At 52.2% G+C, this 18,991-nt stretch overlaps 1 protein-coding gene across 8 annotated transcripts; it reads right to left on the reverse strand.

Moving 5' to 3' along the window:
• Positions 1–350: 350 nt before the first annotated feature.
• Positions 351–18,983, reverse strand: FXYD5 (FXYD domain containing ion transport regulator 5). 8 transcript variants are annotated; one of them, XM_047078265.1, is made up of 11 exons: positions 18,847–18,867; positions 18,219–18,266; positions 18,043–18,103; positions 9,466–9,534; positions 9,055–9,135; positions 8,260–8,313; positions 6,752–6,853; positions 3,793–3,888; positions 2,719–2,748; positions 2,566–2,640; positions 351–676 (listed from the first exon to the last, which is right to left on the reverse strand). In XM_047078265.1, exons 3-11 carry the CDS (start codon positions 18,101–18,103, stop codon positions 627–629), a joined length of 618 nt encoding a protein of 205 aa, XP_046934221.1. In that variant the 5' UTR covers positions 18,219–18,266; positions 18,847–18,867; the 3' UTR covers positions 351–626. The 8 variants fall into 8 exon arrangements, with proteins under 8 accessions (XP_046934221.1, XP_046934220.1, XP_046934214.1 ...); XM_047078264.1 differs by having other exon boundaries at positions 18,219–18,325; positions 18,847–18,864; XM_047078258.1 differs by lacking the exon at positions 18,219–18,266 and having other exon boundaries at positions 18,847–18,955.
• Between the last annotated feature and the right edge of the window lie 8 nt (positions 18,984–18,991).

The following is an 18,991-nucleotide window of genomic DNA, read 5'->3' on the forward strand; positions in this document are numbered from 1 at the left end:
AAAGTAGGCCGCTGTGGGCCCAGGGCCCCCTTTGGTGCTTAACGCGTTACCAATACTACCTGCCAACATTAGGGGTGAGCTGGCATTGGCCACCAGGCTCTGCACGTGGACCGGGGCAGGGGTCTCAAAGTGCCGTGGCCAGAATCCCCCGCTGACGCTCTCACCGGCCAGAATCCCCCGTGGGCCACCCTCCTGTCCCCCCTGCCTCACACCAGCCCACCTGCGTTCACCGTATTCTCTGCCCTGGCTTTGGAGCCTGCGACACCCTCACTTTACTCCTCAGGGGACCTCGTCCCTAGTCCCGGATGCTTTCTTCCACTCCCCGGTCGTGAATAATCAGAGACCGCGGGCAAGGACCACAGTGCTTTACTTTTCGTCTGAACAGCGTGGGACACCGGAGTGAGGGGGGGCCAGTGCCCAGGGGGCCGGGCAGCCCTCAGGGTGGGCAGGGCACTTGGGGCGTCAGCCCGGCTCTGTCTCCATCTGGGTCTTCCCTCTCGGGCTGGGCTCTACCAATTATTCTGTAGATTCATCGAGGGGAGGGAGGTGGCTGGGCACGGTGAGCCGTGGGGACTCGGTCTCGGGGTGCCCCTCCATTCGGTTGCCGGCCCCTCCTTCCGATGGTCTCACCTGTTGTAATTCCGGCACAATTGGGGTAACCGTCTACACTTGCCACCTGTGGGTGAAGGAAAGGGTTCGGTCATGAGTTGGAACAAAGTTGATGATTGCATGTGCTCCGGGCGCTGGAGGACAAGGCCCGCCAACCCTGCCCCTGGAGAAGCTCCCAGGCAGCCCTGAGCCAGTGATGAGGAGCACAGGGGAGAGGAACCAGCACAAGGGCTTCCCGGGGGAGCAGCCTCCCCCACACACAGGGCGCCTTTGAGAACCCATCCTAGTTTGTGTGTTAGGCATTCATTCAGCAAGTATTTGTTGTGTACCTACTATGTGCCAGGCTCTGATCTAGGCCCTGGGAACACCCCAGGGGACAGGAATGAATAAAATCCCTGCCCTGGTAGAGCTGATTTAACAGCAGGGGAGACCAACTGAGAGAAATGACTAAGTCAAGTATGTGGACAGTGAGGTCAGATGGTGATGCGTGCTCAGTAGAAAACTAAGGCCGGGAAGGAGGCAGGGAGGCTGGCGGCTGAGGGCATCTTCATGGTGATGACTAGAGGGGCTTCACTGAGGAGGGGACATTTGAGCAAAGACCTGAAGGAGGTGAGAGGGAAGCCAGGAAGGGTGTTCCAAGCAGAGGGCATGGCCAGTGCAAAGGCCCTGAGGTAGGAGGAGACAGGTGGGTTTAAGGGACAACGGCGGAGGGTGGGTCAGGAGGCAGGACCAAAGTGAATGGGGAGGGATTTCAGAAGACAGGTCTCCTGGCTGTCGCCCTTGCCACCTCCTTCTCTCTGCCCGCCCCCCCCCACCCCCCGGGGCTTACACAGCCCCAGCCACCCTGGCTTCTTCCCGTGGTTATTGCGACATGCTCAGTTCCTTCCCGCGTCTGGGCCTTTGCACTTGCTGCCCCTTTCCACTGCTTTTCAAAATCGTCTTTCTCATTGACAGGGAATCTCTTCTGATGGTCTCTCTTTAGCGATAAAGTGTCGCTCCCCGTCCCTCTTGGCTTGTCATTCTGCTGTTTTCCTTACGGTGATGACCTTTCTCGTATGCACTCTGCTCATCGGGGCACTCACCTGCTTATTGTCACTCCCTCGCTGGATGTGAGCTCCCCGAGGGCGGGGACCAGGGCACAGGTGGGCACAGAGCAGGTGCCCACAGATTATTGTCATTGGAACAACTTATGGCCCCAGAGCTAACTTTCAGGCTCTGCCCTCACACAGACCCGGGTCTAGTCCTTCCCTGATTTTTAGTGCTCTGTGACCTTGAGCAAACTCCCCAGTTCTCTGAGCCTCACTTGTCCCACGGCGGTGGAGGTGGGGCTGTGTGTGTGGACAGGACCCGGCTCAAAGTCAGTCTCGACTGAGGCACCTGTGCGCGACCCCTGGGTCCAGTGCGGTTCGGGCACGTGGTAGCCAACTCTTTTTATTGCTGTTAGCCTCCTGCCTCCCGCCTTAGCTGAGAAAAGATGTGGCCGTGTGCATTTCCTGATGGGGAAGTGAGGGGATAAAACCTGGTGGAGGTTATACGGCTTAACCGAGAGCTTGCAAACTGGTGGCCCGCGTGTTTTATTTAATCTGCAGCATTTAAAAAACTACTTTAAGAATTAGTTTTTCTGGGGGCACCTGGGTGGCTCAGTCAGTTGAGTGTCTGACTTCGGCTCAGGTCATGATCTCACGGTTTGTGAGTTCGAGCCCCACGTCGGGCTCTGTGCTGACAGCTCGGAGCCTGGAGCCCTGCTTTGGATTCTGTGTCTCCCTCTCTCTCTGTCCCTCCTCCACTCATGCTCTGACTCTCTGTCTCTCAAAAATAAACATTAAATAAGTAAGTAAATAAATAAATAAGACAACTCTGCTCAGGGGCCTTCAAGAACTGACCCCTCAGTCAAAGTGCAAGCCAAGGCCGCCTCTCTCCCAGTCGCGGTGCCCAACCCCCCCCCCCCATTCTCACTGGTGAGGATGACAATGCCCGTGATGAACAGCACGGCTGCGACCAACAGCCCCCGCTTCCGGAGAGTGTCCTCGTCTGCAGAGAGAAAAACGGAGTATGGCAAGAGGGGTCTTCCTCCCTCCCTCTTCCCACATCCTCCCACAGGTAACTTACCGTAGGAGAAGGGGTTGTCCTCACTGGCGCCTGGGGGGACAGACGTGGAGCAAGTCAGAGTTCGGCCAACATTTGTGGAGCGAAGCCGTGAGTGGCAGAGTCAGTGGAGGGGTGACAGTCGGTCTCTGCCTTGGGACACTTAGACCAAAAGCCTCACATGGCACACATGTGGCTCCCATCACCTCTCTACCTCAGCTTCTCACCCTTCTGCTCACCCAGATGCTCCAGCCCCACCGGCCGCCCTGTTGGTGGCCATGCCAGGTCCCTCTCGCCTCAGGGCCTTTGCACTGGGCGCTGCCTCTGCCTGGGACGCCTTTCCCCGACATCTGCGTGACTCCCCCACATCTCCTTCTCAGGGAGGTCTCCCTGGCCCTTTGCAGAAAACTACTCCCCAGTCACTCTCTAATCCTAATGCTACTTTATTCCTCTTGATGGCAGCTTTAAGCCACCTGATACACAAATCTTATAATTCGTATTTATTGTCTGTTCCCCGACTAGAAGGTCTGCCCGATGAGGGAAGAGATTTTTGTCCGTCTTATTCACCACTCTATCTCTAGCACCTAGAAGACAGTAGGTGCTCATGAATATGTTTTGAATGGATGAATGAACTCTATGTGACCTGTGGTCATATCATTTCCATCCACTCTTTGGGGCCGGCTGGGCCGGAAGTGGAAGAGAAGACCACACAAAGGGGAATCAAGGTGTCCCTGAAACAGAGCGACCCCCAAACTGATCTCGGATGCGTGAGTAAGTCCAGCTGAGACCAGAAGAACCACTCAACTGAGCCCAGACCAAAGTTCCAAATCGCAGACCCGAGAGCTAAGCAAACGGTTGTCATTTGAAGCCACTGTGTTTTAGGGTCATTTGCATGCTGCGTTCATTTACGCGTTCATTCGTCTGTCGGGACATCTATCGGATGCCTGCTTATACCCACCCTCTTCCAGCCTTGAACTCATGTGTTCACCCAACACATGTTTACTGAAGACTACTTCATGCTGGGCAAGGGTCCAGGTGCTAGAAATACACAGTGAATAGGAAATAGCCTGTTTCCAGCCTGGGAAGGGAGTTACTGACCCGTCGGCCCGAGGGCAGCGTCCGGCCTGACGTCTTTGCCTGGAGATCGCCTCTTGGAGAGCGTGGTGCCTTTAGTGGGAGCGGCAGAGGGAGTGGCTAGAAGGTGGCAGAGGGCGGAAGTGAGCGGGAGGAAATGAGGGACGTCGCTGACACCCTCCCCCACGTCTCCACCTTCAGTGGGCGGGCACAGCGGCCCCTCACTCCTACCCGGGGACGGGACGGACGGCAAGGAATGGCAGGTGTGGAAATATTGAATGAGGCTGCACCCCTGGCTCCTCTCCTGGGACCTCCAGGGTTGCCTCATAATCCAGGAAGCAAAGGATAACATCTGAGCCAGGCCGGGGGGCCTCCAGGACTCAGGCCCAGCACCAGGAGAAGCAGAGCTTGGACATACTCGTAGAAAACACTGTGGAGGTCACCTCTGCTCCCAGACCAGAAATACCAGAGGCCTCCTCTCTTTAAAGCCAGGGCGCCTGGGTGGCTCAGTTGGGTAAGCCTCTGACTCTCGATGTCGGCTCAGGTCACTTCGTGAGATCGAGCCCCGCTTCGGGCTCCGTGCTGACAGTGCGGAGCCTGCTTGGGATTCTCTCTCCCTTTCTCTCTGCCCCTCCCCCGCTTGCGTGTGCGTGCTCTGTCGCTCTCTCTCTCAAAAAAATAAAACACTTAAAAAAAAAAGGATACTGAACAAAAAGTAAACGCCACAAAGAAAACATCTGCCCTTCTGGCACTGAGAAGTGTCCCCGGTGAAGCAGTCAGCCCTGTCTGATGCCCCAGGATGAGGCCAACATACTGAAGGCCGAAAAGCTGCCTCACGAAGCCCGAGCTTCCAGACCGATCTCAGAGCCTCACTTCTTATGCATCACCTGAAAGCCAAGAATTACGAGATGCTGGGGAAAGCCTTGCCCAGAGGAAGGTTCGAGCAAGGCCGGCGGCAGGGACAGGCGCACTGAGACAGGGGAAGTGTGAAAGAGCCTCAGTGGGCCCCCGCTGCTAGAGAGCCGGGCTCCAGTTCCCTTTCTGCCACTTTGGGCTGTGCGGCCCAGGCCGGCAGAGGAGCCCCTTGGGCCCCGGTTGCCTTCCCGTAGAATGGGGTTTTGACAGTTCCCACCCCGTCGGGTGCTTGCGAGCAGTGCATGAGTGAATCCAGGGAAGCCTAGCACTGTGCCCGGCACCGAGCGGGCTCCCAGCAAGCGTTGGCTGTCGCTGTTACCGTGGACGTGGCTGCCTGCCTCCCTTCTGGGGACAGCTTCCCTTTTCCTGGGGGGGGGGGGGACTGCGCCCCCTGCCCCAGTCCCTCTGGGTCTATTGTGACACAGGCCACAAGAGGGAGCAGGTGACCCAGTCATCCTCCCCTGGGACCTTCCACATTCCCAGGAGGCATTCAGAGTGACGGCGAGGTGAAATTTGGGAGCTCCGAGCTTGCAGATGGCAGGGGTCATTTCCTCACGGGGCAGAAGACAAAATTCGGCACAAGAAAAACAAAAATGGGGCAGGGAGAGAGGCGCCGGGGGCTTTCGTGCTCAGACCCCGGGGACCCTGAGGCTCAGCGGTGCCTTTTACCATCTGGCCCCGTGACCCCCTCGGCCCGGTGGAATTTCTGTCACGGATAATCAGGAACACAGAATGACACAGAGTAACTCAGGTCAACGAGGATTCACAGCAAATGAATCCAGAGATGTGAGAATGTTTTTTACCGCCGGGAAGCGTGGACACCGTCACTACCCACCCCCACCTCCACTTTTGTGGAAAATAGAAAAGTTCTCTTCTCCAACACACTTTACTTCCATCTGTTGTAACATTTTAATAGACAGGCTCCGTCAGAATTAAATGCTTTACTGCCATCACTGGAAAACTATAACAATTATAAAAATCCACAAGGGGGATGACATAGCCTTAGAGGCGATGCTCTTGTTCAGTGCCCGGTCTGCGCAACTGTGCATGCATCTCAGCCTGGGAACGGCCTAAGCTGCAATACTTGCCAGTAGAGGCGGATCCTCAAATATGAGTCAGACAGGCATTGGAGGTCACCTGCTGCCTTCACCTTGGCTCAACCTCTTTTCCCACGCCTCTGAAATGTTAACTACTCACTGGTCCTGAGGGGAACTACCTTTTCCTTGACTCTTGGTCTATGCAGTTCAGGCAGGGCTGACCCTGTTCTCCACCCCCAGAATGGGCACAAGACTCAGGCCTAACCACTCAGAGCAATCCATTTCCCAGGCTTCCATTGGTCAGACATGGACATGTGACGCCAAATGGGCCAATGAGAGTAGATTTTATTCCTTGGGCTAGAGATGAGAAAAAGATATGCTCTATTTGCTGGGTTTGTGACATAAATACAACTATGGGACCATCTTTGCCACCAAGAGAGGAAAAGCCCCCGAGAACTTGAGAATGTAGACAGCAGGACTGAGAGAGAGAGAGAGAGAGAGAGAGCAAGTCAGTCTGATGATCGTGTCTGAGCATGTCTATCCAGCTCTTCCTGAAATCGATGCTTCTGGACTTTACAGAACATATGTAGCCAATAAATCTATTTTACTTTTAGTTGCGTTTACAGTATTTTGCAGCTGAAAACCTCCTGCTCTAACATGAAGAGGTACACAAAGGAAACACCCGCATCCACACTGCCGAGCACCAGCTCTGTAAAGGAACCTGAACAAAAGAAAGTTCCAAATCTCTCCTATCAGGTTTGGAAAAACACTGCATACTAGATGCTCCTGTAGAGGACGCCTGCTGCAAATACGCATTCCTAAGACTCCAACAAGTCCCGTCATAAAGAAATGTGTTTAACTTTAACTCAGGAGTTTCCCAAACACCTTTGACCGCAAATCAAAACAGATTTTTTGAAAATGTATTAACAATTCCCCAAACGGGTGCTCCGAGCAATGTACTTGGGGAGCTACTGACCCAGATAAAGAATTAAACAAAATCTGTACGTTGCCCTTCTAGTCCCAGGCCCTACCTTCTGGGCCGCTCTGGCCGGTCCTCGGATCTGTGGCTGGGAGCACATCCATTCTCGTCGGCCGTGGGGTGTGGGTCTCCTCCGTCTGCTCCTGCGTTGTTCCTACTCAGATCAGGGCAAGGAGGGAAGGCGGACAGCGCGTGAATCAGGGACGTGCACATCCATCAAACGGCAAGGGGCCCCCTCCCTCCTCTGGCTGGAGGAAATCAAAGACGGTTCACGTTCCAAGTGTCACCGTGTGGGTGGGACAGGGGGACTCTCTGGCACACGCTGGTGGCAGGGCAAATCCATGCAACCGTTCCCCAGCTGGCTTTTCCAACAAATTCCAGCGTTCGTGCCCTTTGCGCCATAGTGTGGTGGGTAAAAGCAAGGCCGTAGAGCCAGGTACCGGGCCCCTGGTCTGAGCTGTGTCACTGACTTGTGACGCCCTGAATGAGTTACTCCGAGCCTCTGTTGCCTTATTCTGTAAAGTTCGGTTGTTCTACCTCAGAAGGTTTGTGTGAGGACTGAATGAGAGAACACAGGGAAGATATTTAGAACCACGACCAGATTATAATAGGGGAGAAAAGCATTTGCTTAAGGAGGAACGGACGAGGTTGCTTACCATGGCACCGGGTGTAGCAAAGAGTAAGATGTTCATCAAGATGTGCACGGCTTCACGAACCGTACACAGGCACCCAGCCGGGTACCAAGCAACAGCGCGAAAGAATAAGATTGGTGTTTACATAGGAATGTGTGAAGAGCTTCCAAACATACTGCTGCACGGGGCAGTGGGGAGACTGGGGGCGGGGGGGTGATGGAGCAAGTTTCAGAACGACTATCGTTTTGGAAATGATCCGCTCACACAAATACATCTCCCGGCCAGGATATTTTCTGCGGGCAGAAATGTGGCACAGCATCACTGGGGACCACTCCCCTCCCAGTGCTAGCAGTGGGGACCTCTCAGAGGTGGGGGAGAGAACAAGAACAGAGAATGGGCCAAGGGATTTCATCTCACTATAATATTTTTATTATTCCCAAGCAGAACAGGTTTGGGTATTACTATATCATTAAATATTAATGGGAAAAATTAGGGAGGACTTTCTGAACCGTTACACTCCCAAGACAAAGTTCAAAAAGGACTTGAAAACTCAAAAAAGGAAAAAGTTCAAGAGATTAAAGGAAGAAATGAATGGCCTTGGTGCATGGGGGCATTCCTGGGGTGGTTGCAAAGCTCTATTCCTTGAGCTGGGTGGTGGTGACACAGGGGCTCAATTCAGAGTAATTTGTTAAGTGGTACACTTATGGGTTTTGTACTTTTCTATATGCATATTATTTTTCACAACTGCAAAAGATTTGCTCTCACAGAAGTGGATGTGGGCGGCTGTCTGCCCCACCACAAAGTAAACCAGAGGATTCAGAGCTGGAGGACTGAAATGAGTAACAAAGGAGTCAGAATGTGGGAAGAAGAGAGGGAATAGTGTCTGTCTCAGGCCTCCGCCCCCACCCCCTCCGCATGCCCCACTCACCACCAGCCTGCAGAGATGTCTGAGGGGTGGGCTGGGACTCTGGGTGGACTGTGTCTGGAGTCCGGAAACAGGGAGAGAAGAGAGAGAAGATGTGGAGAAGGTTCATGGATGGAGGAACAGGGGGTTTGCTCTACTATTCAATTTTGATATAATTGAGATGACTTAATTAACCCAGCCATTTGCTGATTGCCCAATTGCCAGGCCAGTACCTCCCCTGCCTCAGCCCTCCCCTCCCGTAGATGCACACTCCCCTATTCAGCATCCACCCACCTCTGGTAAGAGCCCCTGGAACTTTCTTTATGAACCACCCTTCCCCGATTCTTGGTCCACTTCATTCAGTGGGGTTGGCACCAGGTTGGTTGGAGGTGGAACCCGAGACCCAGGTCTGGCAATCAGCGTTGGTCTATGGCCACGATGATCAGCTCCTGGCTGGGCACGTAACCCGAGCCTGGTCAGTGACACTCAGCTATGCCACACTTGCTGGATTGGGGAAAGGGAAATGCCCTTTCCTCTGGCTTCTTAGCAGGTAAGACGGAAGCCTCAGGGGCCACCTTGGCCTCATAAAAGGAGAATCTACCTGAGAATGAAGTGAACACAGGAAAAATAGAACCAAGAGATGGAGGCAGGTTCCTGATAGCATCATTTGAGCACCTAGACTGAGCCATGCCTGACAGCCTATCACTGGGCTTTTCAGTTGCACAACCCAAAATTCCCGATTGGCCCAGGCTTGAGATTTTTGTGGTTGCTGTCATTTGCAGTGACAGGATCTTGAGAGACCCAAGCCTCTTTCCTCACCTGGGGTTTGAGTCAGGGCATGAATGTTCACAATGGTTGTGTCTGCCGAAGGAATGGGTGTGGTCTCCTTCAATGTCTGTCCTGGGAGATCAAGGACGAGAAGTCAGAGAGGAGCCTCCGGTCCTCCTTCTCTCACCAAAACCCCACCTTACCCTCCCTTCTGAAACTGTGGGCGGTGACTCAGAATATCCTGGTGGAACAGCAGACAGATGCTTGAATGGAGGTATCCACCCATAGTCCTGGAAGTGCTTTCAAAAATGCTGATGCCCAGCACCCTTCCTCCAGCCCCTCTCCCTGCCCATCCTTGTGGGGTGGGAGAGGCAGTTTAGCCTAGTGAGCCCAGGTCCATTCTAAAGTCAGCCAGGGCCCCGGCCTCAAATTCTGCTCCCCCAAATTCCCTGGCCACGTGACCTGGAGCAGGTGGAGTCCCCTCTCTGAGCCTCATCTGTCTCATCTGCGAAGTGGGGATAATCACTGACTCTGCGATGGGAAAAGATAGGGTCAAATAGGCAGAGAGGGAAAGGTTAGGACCTGAGGTCCCTGGGTGGGGAAAAACACATATTTTGGAACAATGCTGGGAGGGTCTGACTCCCTTGGGCATAGGGTTCCTTTTAAGAACATAACAGACACCACTTACTCCCCCTCAGGGTCCCCTCAGGAATTTGACCATCAAAATTCCTAATTAAAATAAGCAAAACATAAAACTTCTGTTACACAAGGGACAGTAGGACCACAGTCTGACTCCTCACACAATGGAATTGAGCCAATCAGGAAAAGACAACCCAGAACCTAGAGTGATCAAGCCAATAAAGGTAGGACCTGAGAAGAAACAAGGGGGGAGGGAAGAGGGGTGACCAAAATCATATAGAACAAAGTCCCTATTGTCACGCGCCTCTTGTTATGGGCGTTCACTTTCGAATGTCCCCTCTCTGCAAAGAGACCTTTCATACTCTTCTTACTGTAATACTATTTCATACTATTCTTTTTTTTTTAATGTCTTTATTTATTTTTGACACAGAGAGAGACAGAACGTGAGCAGGGGAGGGGCAGAGAGAAAGGGAGACACAGAATCCGAAGCAGGCTCCAGGCACTAAGCTGTCAGCACAGAGCCTGATGCGGGGCTCAAACTCATGGACTGTGAGATCATGACCTGAGCTGAAGTCGGACGCTTAACCAACTGAGCCACCCAGGCACCCCTATTTCATACTGTTCTTTTATTTTTTTATTTTTTTTAACGTTTATTTATTTTTGAGAGAGAGAGAGACAGAGCATGAATGGGGGAGGGTCAGAGAGAGAGGGAGACACAGAATCCGAAACAGGCTCCAGGCTCTGAGCGGTCAGCACAGAGCCCGACTCGGGGCTCGAACTCACGGACCACGAGATCATGACCTGAGCGGAAGTCGGACGCTCAACCGACTGAGCCACCCGGGCGCCCCCATACTATTCTTACACTCTAATAAACTTTCGCCTGCTGCTCATTTTATTCTGTGTCCACCTCTTCATTCTTTGAAGTGGCTAAACAATGAACACTGGGTACTGAGGTTTAAAAAAAAATCCTGTAACATTTCTTTGGGGGCTTGTCTAGGATGTTAACGTCTTCCAACCGTAAGTAAATAACAGCTGGCATCCCCTCTTTTCTTTCTATCTTAAAGAAAACCTCAGACTAAATAATTGGCACCCACCCACCAGTTAAGAGCAAACAGTGTGTCTGCTATCCTCAAGTCTCGGGTGACAGGCTCCTTGGGTCTCCTCCCATCTGATCTCCCAATGTAGTTGGGAATGTTGGTGTGGTGGACTCCCAACTTCCTTTCGAGAAGAACTCTGGATGTGTGGGACTCAGGGGAGGCCAGACAGCCATTGATGGGTCCTGACCAAGGCTACTCTTTGGTGGAGGCCCGAAGGCCATCAGCAGAACCTGATCCCTGACTGCCCACTTGGGTATCCGGTGGAATTTTCCTCTTTCTGTCTTGGCCAGCCTCTCTTTTCCTTTGGGAAGTGAGTGGAAAAGCCCAGGACTGATCTCTCTGGTATCCTCGCAGGAGGGATCCAGGTGACTTCCAAGGGTCCTACTCACAGGTTTCCCAAATACAGCGGAAAGCGGCCCTGTACTTGCTTCCATTTCTGACCCTCTGACATGGTTCACCACCTCCCAGGGCCCCATTTTTTACCTTTCATTTTCAAACGCCTCTTGCAGAGCAGAGAGCAGGACTTACTTCAACCCCTTCTGGGCTCACCACCCTCCTCCTGCCCCTGATGCCCACAGGGGGATGGAGAGAAGACATTTGGCCGGCTCCCACAAGGTACAGATGATAATTAGAGCCAACTGTCTCTGGTCAGTCTACGTCAGGACAGGGACTTTAAGGAATATTCCCAAGCAGCTGCCAAACACCCTTCTGTTTCAGAGAAGTTTCCTGACTCCTCTGGCTTGACACGGACTCCCCATTTCCAGTTTTTGGTGGAAAAAAAAAATCTGCATCTGCTCATCTGTCCAAGCTGACAGGCTTTAGAACCAGGAGACCTGTTTCTCTGCCTTCTGGGCTTTTATTTGTCTCTAGGCTTCTTGGTGACACCTCACCTCTTCTGCCTTCCCCTCGCTCCTCCTGTCTCTGCACCAGCTTGGGTGCAGCCTGCCTAACTGGTTCCTCTACCTTTCAGGGGCCTCCAGCACCACGGGTTCCTCCTCCTCCCCTCACTGTCAAGGAACAAAAAACACCCCCTTAGACTTACACCGCCCACTTCAGATTTCCTCACTGGTGCCCCAGGTAAAAATTGACAATGGGGAACAAATTGATTGACTTTTAAATGGATACAGATGGAACATAATTCGGTATTTACACTAACGTAAGTTTGTTGGTTTAATTAAGGTAGACAGGTCTTTAGAGTTATGAGCATTAAATATATGAAACTTTTTCTGGTTTACTGAAGGCCGAGTAATCACATGCTATCTCTGTTACAGTTCATCAGCAAAAAGGTGACTTCAAATGATGGTTAATTTTGTCTGTCTCAAAGTGTTCATGGGTAATTGCTAAGATAGCTTTCAGGGTCTTCAATAACTTGAAACTTTAAAGTTTTGCTTGGGTACTAAACTGGATTAAATTGATTTGGACATTTAAAAAAGTACGAAATGTGTAAGAAAGATATAAGAAATGGAAATACGTACCTTTTCAGTGAAGGTTTAAAAAAAACAAGTAATTTTGTCCTAAATGAGGCTGGTTGTTTGGAGAGAAATGGCTTGGGACAAAATCTAAAAGTTATAGAAGGTTCGTAAAGGAAAAAAATGTAACCAAAGTTTTTTTTTCTCTTTCGTCTGTCCAAAAAGATGGAAAGAACTATGATTTTAACCAAAATGGCAGGACAGCATGCCCTTTTGAGTTGTTTTGCTCGAGCTCTGATTAAAAAATTGTCCTTCCTTTGATCTGAAGGCTGGGGAGATGGTGGTGATGTCCTCACTGCTGGCCTCCAAATGCTCCACATTTGTGTTGTTTCTGCAAGGTGGAGGAATGTGCCATATGGCCTGTGCCATACGATGGATGGATGACTGTGATAAATGAAGGGCTTTTTTTTTAATGTTTATTTTTTATTCTCGAGAGGGATAGCATGAGCAGGGTAGGGACAGAGAGAGGGGGAGACAGAGGATCCAAAGCAGGCTGTGCTCTGACAGCGGCGCGTCTGATGTGGGACTCAAACTCATGAACTGAGATCACGGCCTGAGCCAAAGTCGGATGCTCAACCAACTGAGCCACCCAGGCGCCCCTATAAAGGGCTTTTACCCGGAGACATGGGAGCCATTTTGCTACACTTAGCCCAGTGTATGCTGACTTGTGCCAATCTAGATACTTTAAAGTGGACACCCGCGTGGCTGGAACATATTTATGTGGGCACTGCTGGAAAAAAACAGGTGAATAGACCTCAACTTTGGCCCTTTTAGCCCCCCTCAACAGCCAATTTTATCCTTACGAGAAATGGCTTTCGCCAGCCTTCTGAAATATATTTGTTAAAAGGAACAATTTTATTATGATCAATATGTAAATTACTACTGGGCCAAGATAAAATTAGTACCTCCTTCTACAACCAGGGGAGTCTTGCTTGGTCACAGTCGGTATCCCCCAAAGTCCCACAGGCAGGAAACGGAGGGGTCGGAGAAATCGGGAAGACAAGGTCAGCTCTGGAGGGTAGAGTCAAGCCTGGGTAATAGCGACTATTCCCAGCACCTCGCAAGACTGACAGGGCTTTCGGCTGCCAGTCGCATAGCCAGCCAAACTGCGGGGCCAGATGAGGTTTCTCCTGGCCAGCTATAGGAAACTTTTTCCTATAGATGGGCAATTCCCCAACCGAGGCCAGTACTCTCCTTCGGGACGTATTCTAAAAAATTGGGATGATTTTGACCCACAAACGCTAAAGAAAAGCGACTCATTTTCTTTTGCACCAAGGCTGGGTCCCAATACAAATTGGAGGGGGAAACCTGGCCACCAGAGACAAGTAACAATTAGAACACTATCCTACAATTGGACTTGTTCCCAAACGTGAGGGGAGATGGGGAGACGCCCCCCATGTCCAGTGTTCTGGGGCCTTCAGAGAAAATTGAGATAGGTGTCAGCAATGTAAGGTCGATCCTGGCCTACTGGCAACCTGTTCCAAGGGTTCACAACTAAGGAGGGAGAAAACTAAGGGTCCCTTGCCTGTACCCAAAGGGAACCTAGGGAAGGAGGAAGGGAAGTCTTCCCCCTCAACCTCCTCCTCCTCCTCGGGTCCCCCATCTGTACATCCAGACTGAAAAAACGTGCACTTCTGCTCCCCGCTGCCCACCTTACCCAGGCCCTCCCTGCAATGTAACAGGTGTGTTTCCCCTCATGGAAGCTAGAGGGCCCGGGGCCGGGGGGGGGGGGGGGTGGGAAACGGATGCAAGGAGGCACCGCTACGATAAGATTGCAAGATTTTACGTTACAAGATTTAAGACAGATAAAAGATCTAGGAAAATTTTGATGATCCGGATAAGTATACAGAGGCTTTTCAGAGAGAATTACACTATGTTTTTGAATTGACCTAAAAAGATATAATGCTTCTGTGGAATCAGACTCTCAATGAAACAGAGAAGCGTGGGGTTCTGGCAGCGGCTGAAAGATATGGGGACGAGCAACTCATTAATTATCATGGGACTGGAGATCCTATAGGGAGCTCCTAGTTCCCTACTGGGGCCCAGGCAGCCCCATCCCAAGATCCTACTTGGGACTATGACCATCCCATTGAGGAATGGTATTACCACCACTTCCAAGCTTGTGTTTTGGAGAAATTAAGGAGGTCTAAGGTTAAATCTTTAAATTCCACCAAATTAGCCGCTCGCTTACAGACACAGGATGAAAACTCAGTGGTCTTCCTGGAAAGGTGAAGGGAGGCTCTCATTAAATATACGGTTATCTTCCCTAACACCCCTGAGGCTGACACAATTCTAGAGGACAAATTTGTCACTCCATCAGCTCCAGATATTCAGAGAAGGCTGCAACAATTGGCTGTTTTCCCAGAAGGGACCCTGAAGGACTCTTATGAGCTGCCGATTGGGTATATTACAACCAAGATCAAGAGTAAAATAAAGAACAGGAAAGGAGGCTTAGGGAAAAAAAGCTGAGGCCTTAGTTGTGGCCTTATGTACTATGTCAGACCGGACTCCCTGAGGTTCTGGTACCAAGTGCCATTTACGAGAATGTCCTCAGAGGGGACAACCAAAGTTCAAACCCCATAAGCCATACCCCTTGTGTGGAAACAGTCACTGGGAAAACAGAGTGCCCTCGGGAACCTCTATCTTCAAGGGTTCAGATGACCAGTGTCCCTGAAAGGGACTGATGGGGTCCAGGGCTCTTCATGGTGGCTCCCCCAAACCAACTACCTATCGGAAACCCAGAGCCTCGGGTAACTCCAGATATAGAAGGAAAACTGGTCGATTTCCTTCCTGACACCGGAGCCACCTTTTCTGTCCTCCTTTCCACTCCTGGCCAATCAGCCAAACGCAGTGTAGCAACTAGAGACGTTTCCAGAAAACTTATGACTAAATTTTTCTCTCAGCCACCGGGTGCCTTATGGGGAGACTTGAATTTTTCACATTCTTTTTTGATAATGCCAAAGAGCCCTAGTCCCTTGCTAGGAAGGGCCATTATAACTAAATTAGGGACGATAGCCCTCCTCGCTCCGGGACGGATAAACAATTGCCTAAACTCCTAGCAATCTGGGTATTGAAGATCAATCTCTCCTTGAGGTAAAATTAAATACACCTCATGGGGTTGTTCCTATGGAAACCGGATGGCCAGAGGAAGGTTTGAGGATCGAGAACCAAGCACTAATTCAGGTGCCTAATTATTCTAACCTACAATATCACAAGATCCAAATAAATACGGAAGAGGGAGAAAAGGCTATAGTTACACTGAGTTAAAAAAAAAAAAAAAAGGACCAAACATGTCAGGGATTCTTGGGGATGGCTACCACGTGTCTTTCCCTCCTATGGTGTGACCTCTCTGTAGGAGGCATTGCATTTGGAATATTAACGCTTGTTGGGCTAACATTCTTTGTGTGTGTCATTTCGAGATGCCGTCGCATAGGCCAGAAAAATAAGACGTCCGAGAAAATTCTGCTAGCCCAGATGTTCCAAACACCCTCCCATTATATCGGCCCTCTGGATCGACCTCTAAACCTGCCCTAACTGCCGTTCCCCTATCATCGCCTCCCTTCAGCAGGAAGCAGTTAAGAAGCGTCAGCCAAAGTCCCAGTTCCTAACGGTAGTTAGAAGGCACGTGTTGAGAGCGCGGACTATGATAGGAAAGATAGGGTAAAATAGGCAGAAAGGGAAAGATTAGGACGTGAGGCCCCTGGATGGGGAAAAACACATATTTTGAGATAATGCCGGGAGCATCGGACCACAGCAAACCCCCACGGGCGCGTAAGGTTCCTCTTAAGAATGTAACAGACCTTGGGGCACCTGGGTGGCTCAGTCAAGCATCCGACTCTTGATTTCGCCTCAGGGTCATGATTTGATCTCACAGGTCATGAGTTTGAGCCCCTCGTGACCCCCGAGTCAGGCTTTGAGCTGACAGCTTGGAGCCTGCTTGGGATTCTCTCTCTCTCTCCCTTTCTCTCTGCCCCTACCCTGCTCACACACACACACTCTCTCTCAAAATAAATAAAGAGACTTAAAAAAAAAAAAAGAATGTGACAGACACCACTTACTCCCCTCAGGGTCCCCTCAGGAATCTGACAATCAAAATACCTAACGAAAATAAGTAAAACATAAAACTTATGTTGTACAAGGGACAGTAGGACCACAGTCTGACTCCCCACACAAGGGAACAGAGCCAGTCAGGAATGGACAGCCCAGCACCTAGAGTCAATAAGCCAATGAGGGTAGGACCTGAGAGGAAACAAGGGAGAAGGGATCGGGGGGCGACCAGAACCCTACAAAACGAAGCCCCTTGCCTACAGTCCCGGGCATTCACTTTCGAATGTCTCCTCTCTGCGAAGAGAGCTTGCATACACTCTACTAAACTTTTGCCTGCTGCTCATTTTATTCTATGTCCACCTTTTTTCATTCTTCGAAGTGGTTCGAGACAACGAACCCCGGTATTGAGGTTAAAAGCGAAATCCTGTAACAAATCTACTTCTCAGGGCTGGAGAGGGTGAAATGACATGGCCGAGGACAGGGTCTCCCCCACTCCCTGATAGGCAGCCATCGCTGGAGACAGCCACTCCCCTGCCCTGGCCCAGCCTCTGTCCTCTCCTGCCTGGACACCGGAGCCACTCTGCCCTGGGCTCTGTGCCCTCATCCCCACCCCCTGCAATCTGCTCCCCACTCGTAGCCAGAGGGGCCCTGTGAATCCCTGAGTCAGGTCAAGGCCCTGCTGGCACAGAGCGCCCTCTTTCCTTCTAGGGAAAGCCAAGGTACTCATGGGGCCCTTCCCTTCCCCACTCCATGTGGTCTCCTGTCCTCCCTCTGACCTCTCCTCTTCCCAGCCTGCCCTCATCCACCCCAACCCTGCTTCCTGGCCTGCCTGCTGTTCCTCACACCCACTAGACAGCACTCATACCCCAGGTACCTGCTTGGCTCACTCCCTCATCTCCTTTGAGTGTCTGCCCAAATGTCACCTTCTGATGAGGTCTTCCCTGGCCACCCTGTCTAAAGAATCCTCATTACCCTGTTCTGTGTTTCTCCGTAGCCCCTACCACCTTCTAGCGTGCTATATCATTTACTGATGGATTGTTTATTGCCTGTGTCTCAACTAGAACGTGAACTTCTGTTTCATGTGTTGCCGCTTCCCCAGTGCCTAGGATAAGATCTGGCACATAGTAGCTGCTCATTGAATACCTGGTGAGAGGCTGAAAGAAAAAATGAAAACCATTTTATCGAAAAGAAATGGGGCAGCTTCCGTGGAGGGCATGCCCTGGGTGCTGGGGGCGAGAATGACGGCCGTATCCCAGGCTCTCCACTCACTAGCCTCTGGCACAGGGCACTTCCCTTGCCTGAGCCTCAGTTTCCTCATCCGTAAAATGGGCATGGCAGTACGTGTAACAGAGTAGAGCCGAAGTTACCCGAGCTCACGCATGCAGCACCTGCCGTGCAGAAAGCACCTGCCAAGGCTCACACCGTGGGTACCGCTTTCAGGAAACACTTCCCAGGTAAGGGTGACATTTCTCTAGCCCTTGGACCCACCCCAGCTCCCCCCCTTGGCCTAACTGTGTATCACCGGGGTATCCAGGGAGCTGATTTGCTGGGACCCTAGGGTTCCTGGCCACTGAGAAGAAAACTGACACCAACCTCCCTGCCAAATCAAACTCAGTGAGTTCTTCTGGGAGGTGAGATGGAAAGTGCCCAGCAGGACGGGCTCTGGCCAGACTCGTTGGAAGCGGCCACCTAGGTGTGAAGTGTCCAGACAGCGTAACCCTGGTCCCCTCATCAAGACCCCCCCCCCTCGCTTCCTGGTGCTGGCTCAGCAGGAAGGTGAACCTTACCTCTGGTGGGGAGAAGCAGGCCAATGATGGTGAGGAGACACAGGCAACCAGAGGGCGACATCTATTGGGTGAGCGGGAGCCGGGGTCAGTCATGATGTCAGGGAGGCAGGCCCAGGGCAGCTCCACCCCCCACCCCCTCCCCGCCTGCCCCTCAGGTCCTGCAGCCCCCTCCTTACCCTGAGCGAGCACCTGTGGCTTCAAGGATCCCCTGCCAATGCTGACAGCTGGTCTTCCAGGACAGAGGGTGGGTTTTAGAAGTGGGGGACCCGGCCACCACCCCCTTCTTCCATATGCAGATCCCCAAAGGAAACAAGAAGCATCAGACCCATCTGGACTTCCAGTAGCAGTCGCTGCACAGGGACACCCTTGGGGCCGAGAACTCACTCCACCGAGACTGACCCTACAGGGTGCAGGGGTAGAGCAGGGGGCCCGGTGCCTCCCTCTGGGCTGTCCCCAGAGCCGAGGAGTCAGCAAGGAGGGGAAAGAGGAAGAATGAGTAATGTGCTCCCGATCTCAGAGGAAAAAGTGAGCTGGTGTGAGGGGCCTCGTGAGGGGACAATAGAGCAGGATGCTGGGCACTTCGGGAACCGGTCCGAGAGGGATGGCGGAGAGCTGGGGAGACTGAGGCAGGAGGAAGAGGGGCCGGCGGGAGCCCGCCCGTAGTGCCGAAGAGCAGGCGCAGAGACGTGAGCGGGAGTCGGGGGCAGAGAGGCGGGGAGGGGGAAAGATCGGCCCTCCAGGCACCTGAGCCCGGCCCCTGGGCAGAGGGGAGGCAGGCGCAGGCGGATCGCAGGAGACACTTACGTCAGTGCTGGGGGTCCCAAGCCGGCAGCCTCGTGGACAGAGGGCAGCGGCGGTGGCGGCGTCCCGGCGGAGGGTGTGGCCAGGGGAGAGCTGGCGGGCGGGGACCAAGACGGGCTCAGTCATTTCCTCTCGGGTTTCCTGGCTT

The sequence above is a fragment of the Lynx rufus genome, unplaced genomic scaffold, assembly GCF_022079265.1.
Source record: "Lynx rufus isolate CCGP_SWC_20201006 ecotype Redwood Valley unplaced genomic scaffold, mLynRuf1.p SCAF_16, whole genome shotgun sequence".
Classification (NCBI taxonomy): Eukaryota; Metazoa; Chordata; class Mammalia; order Carnivora; family Felidae; genus Lynx; species Lynx rufus.

Coding starts and splice junctions, on each gene's coding strand:
- FXYD5 (XM_047078259.1), bottom strand. CDS start 18,969: ATGACTGAGCCCGTCTTGGTCCCCGCCCGCCAGCTCTCCCCTGGCCAC. Junction 18,104..18,846: donor TTGGGACCCCCAGCACTGAC/GTAAGTGTCTCC, acceptor CTCACCCAATAG/ATGTCGCCCTCTGGTTGCCT. Junction 2,641..2,718: donor GGACAACCCCTTCTCCTACG/GTAAGTTACCTG, acceptor TTCTCTCTGCAG/ACGAGGACACTCTCCGGAAG.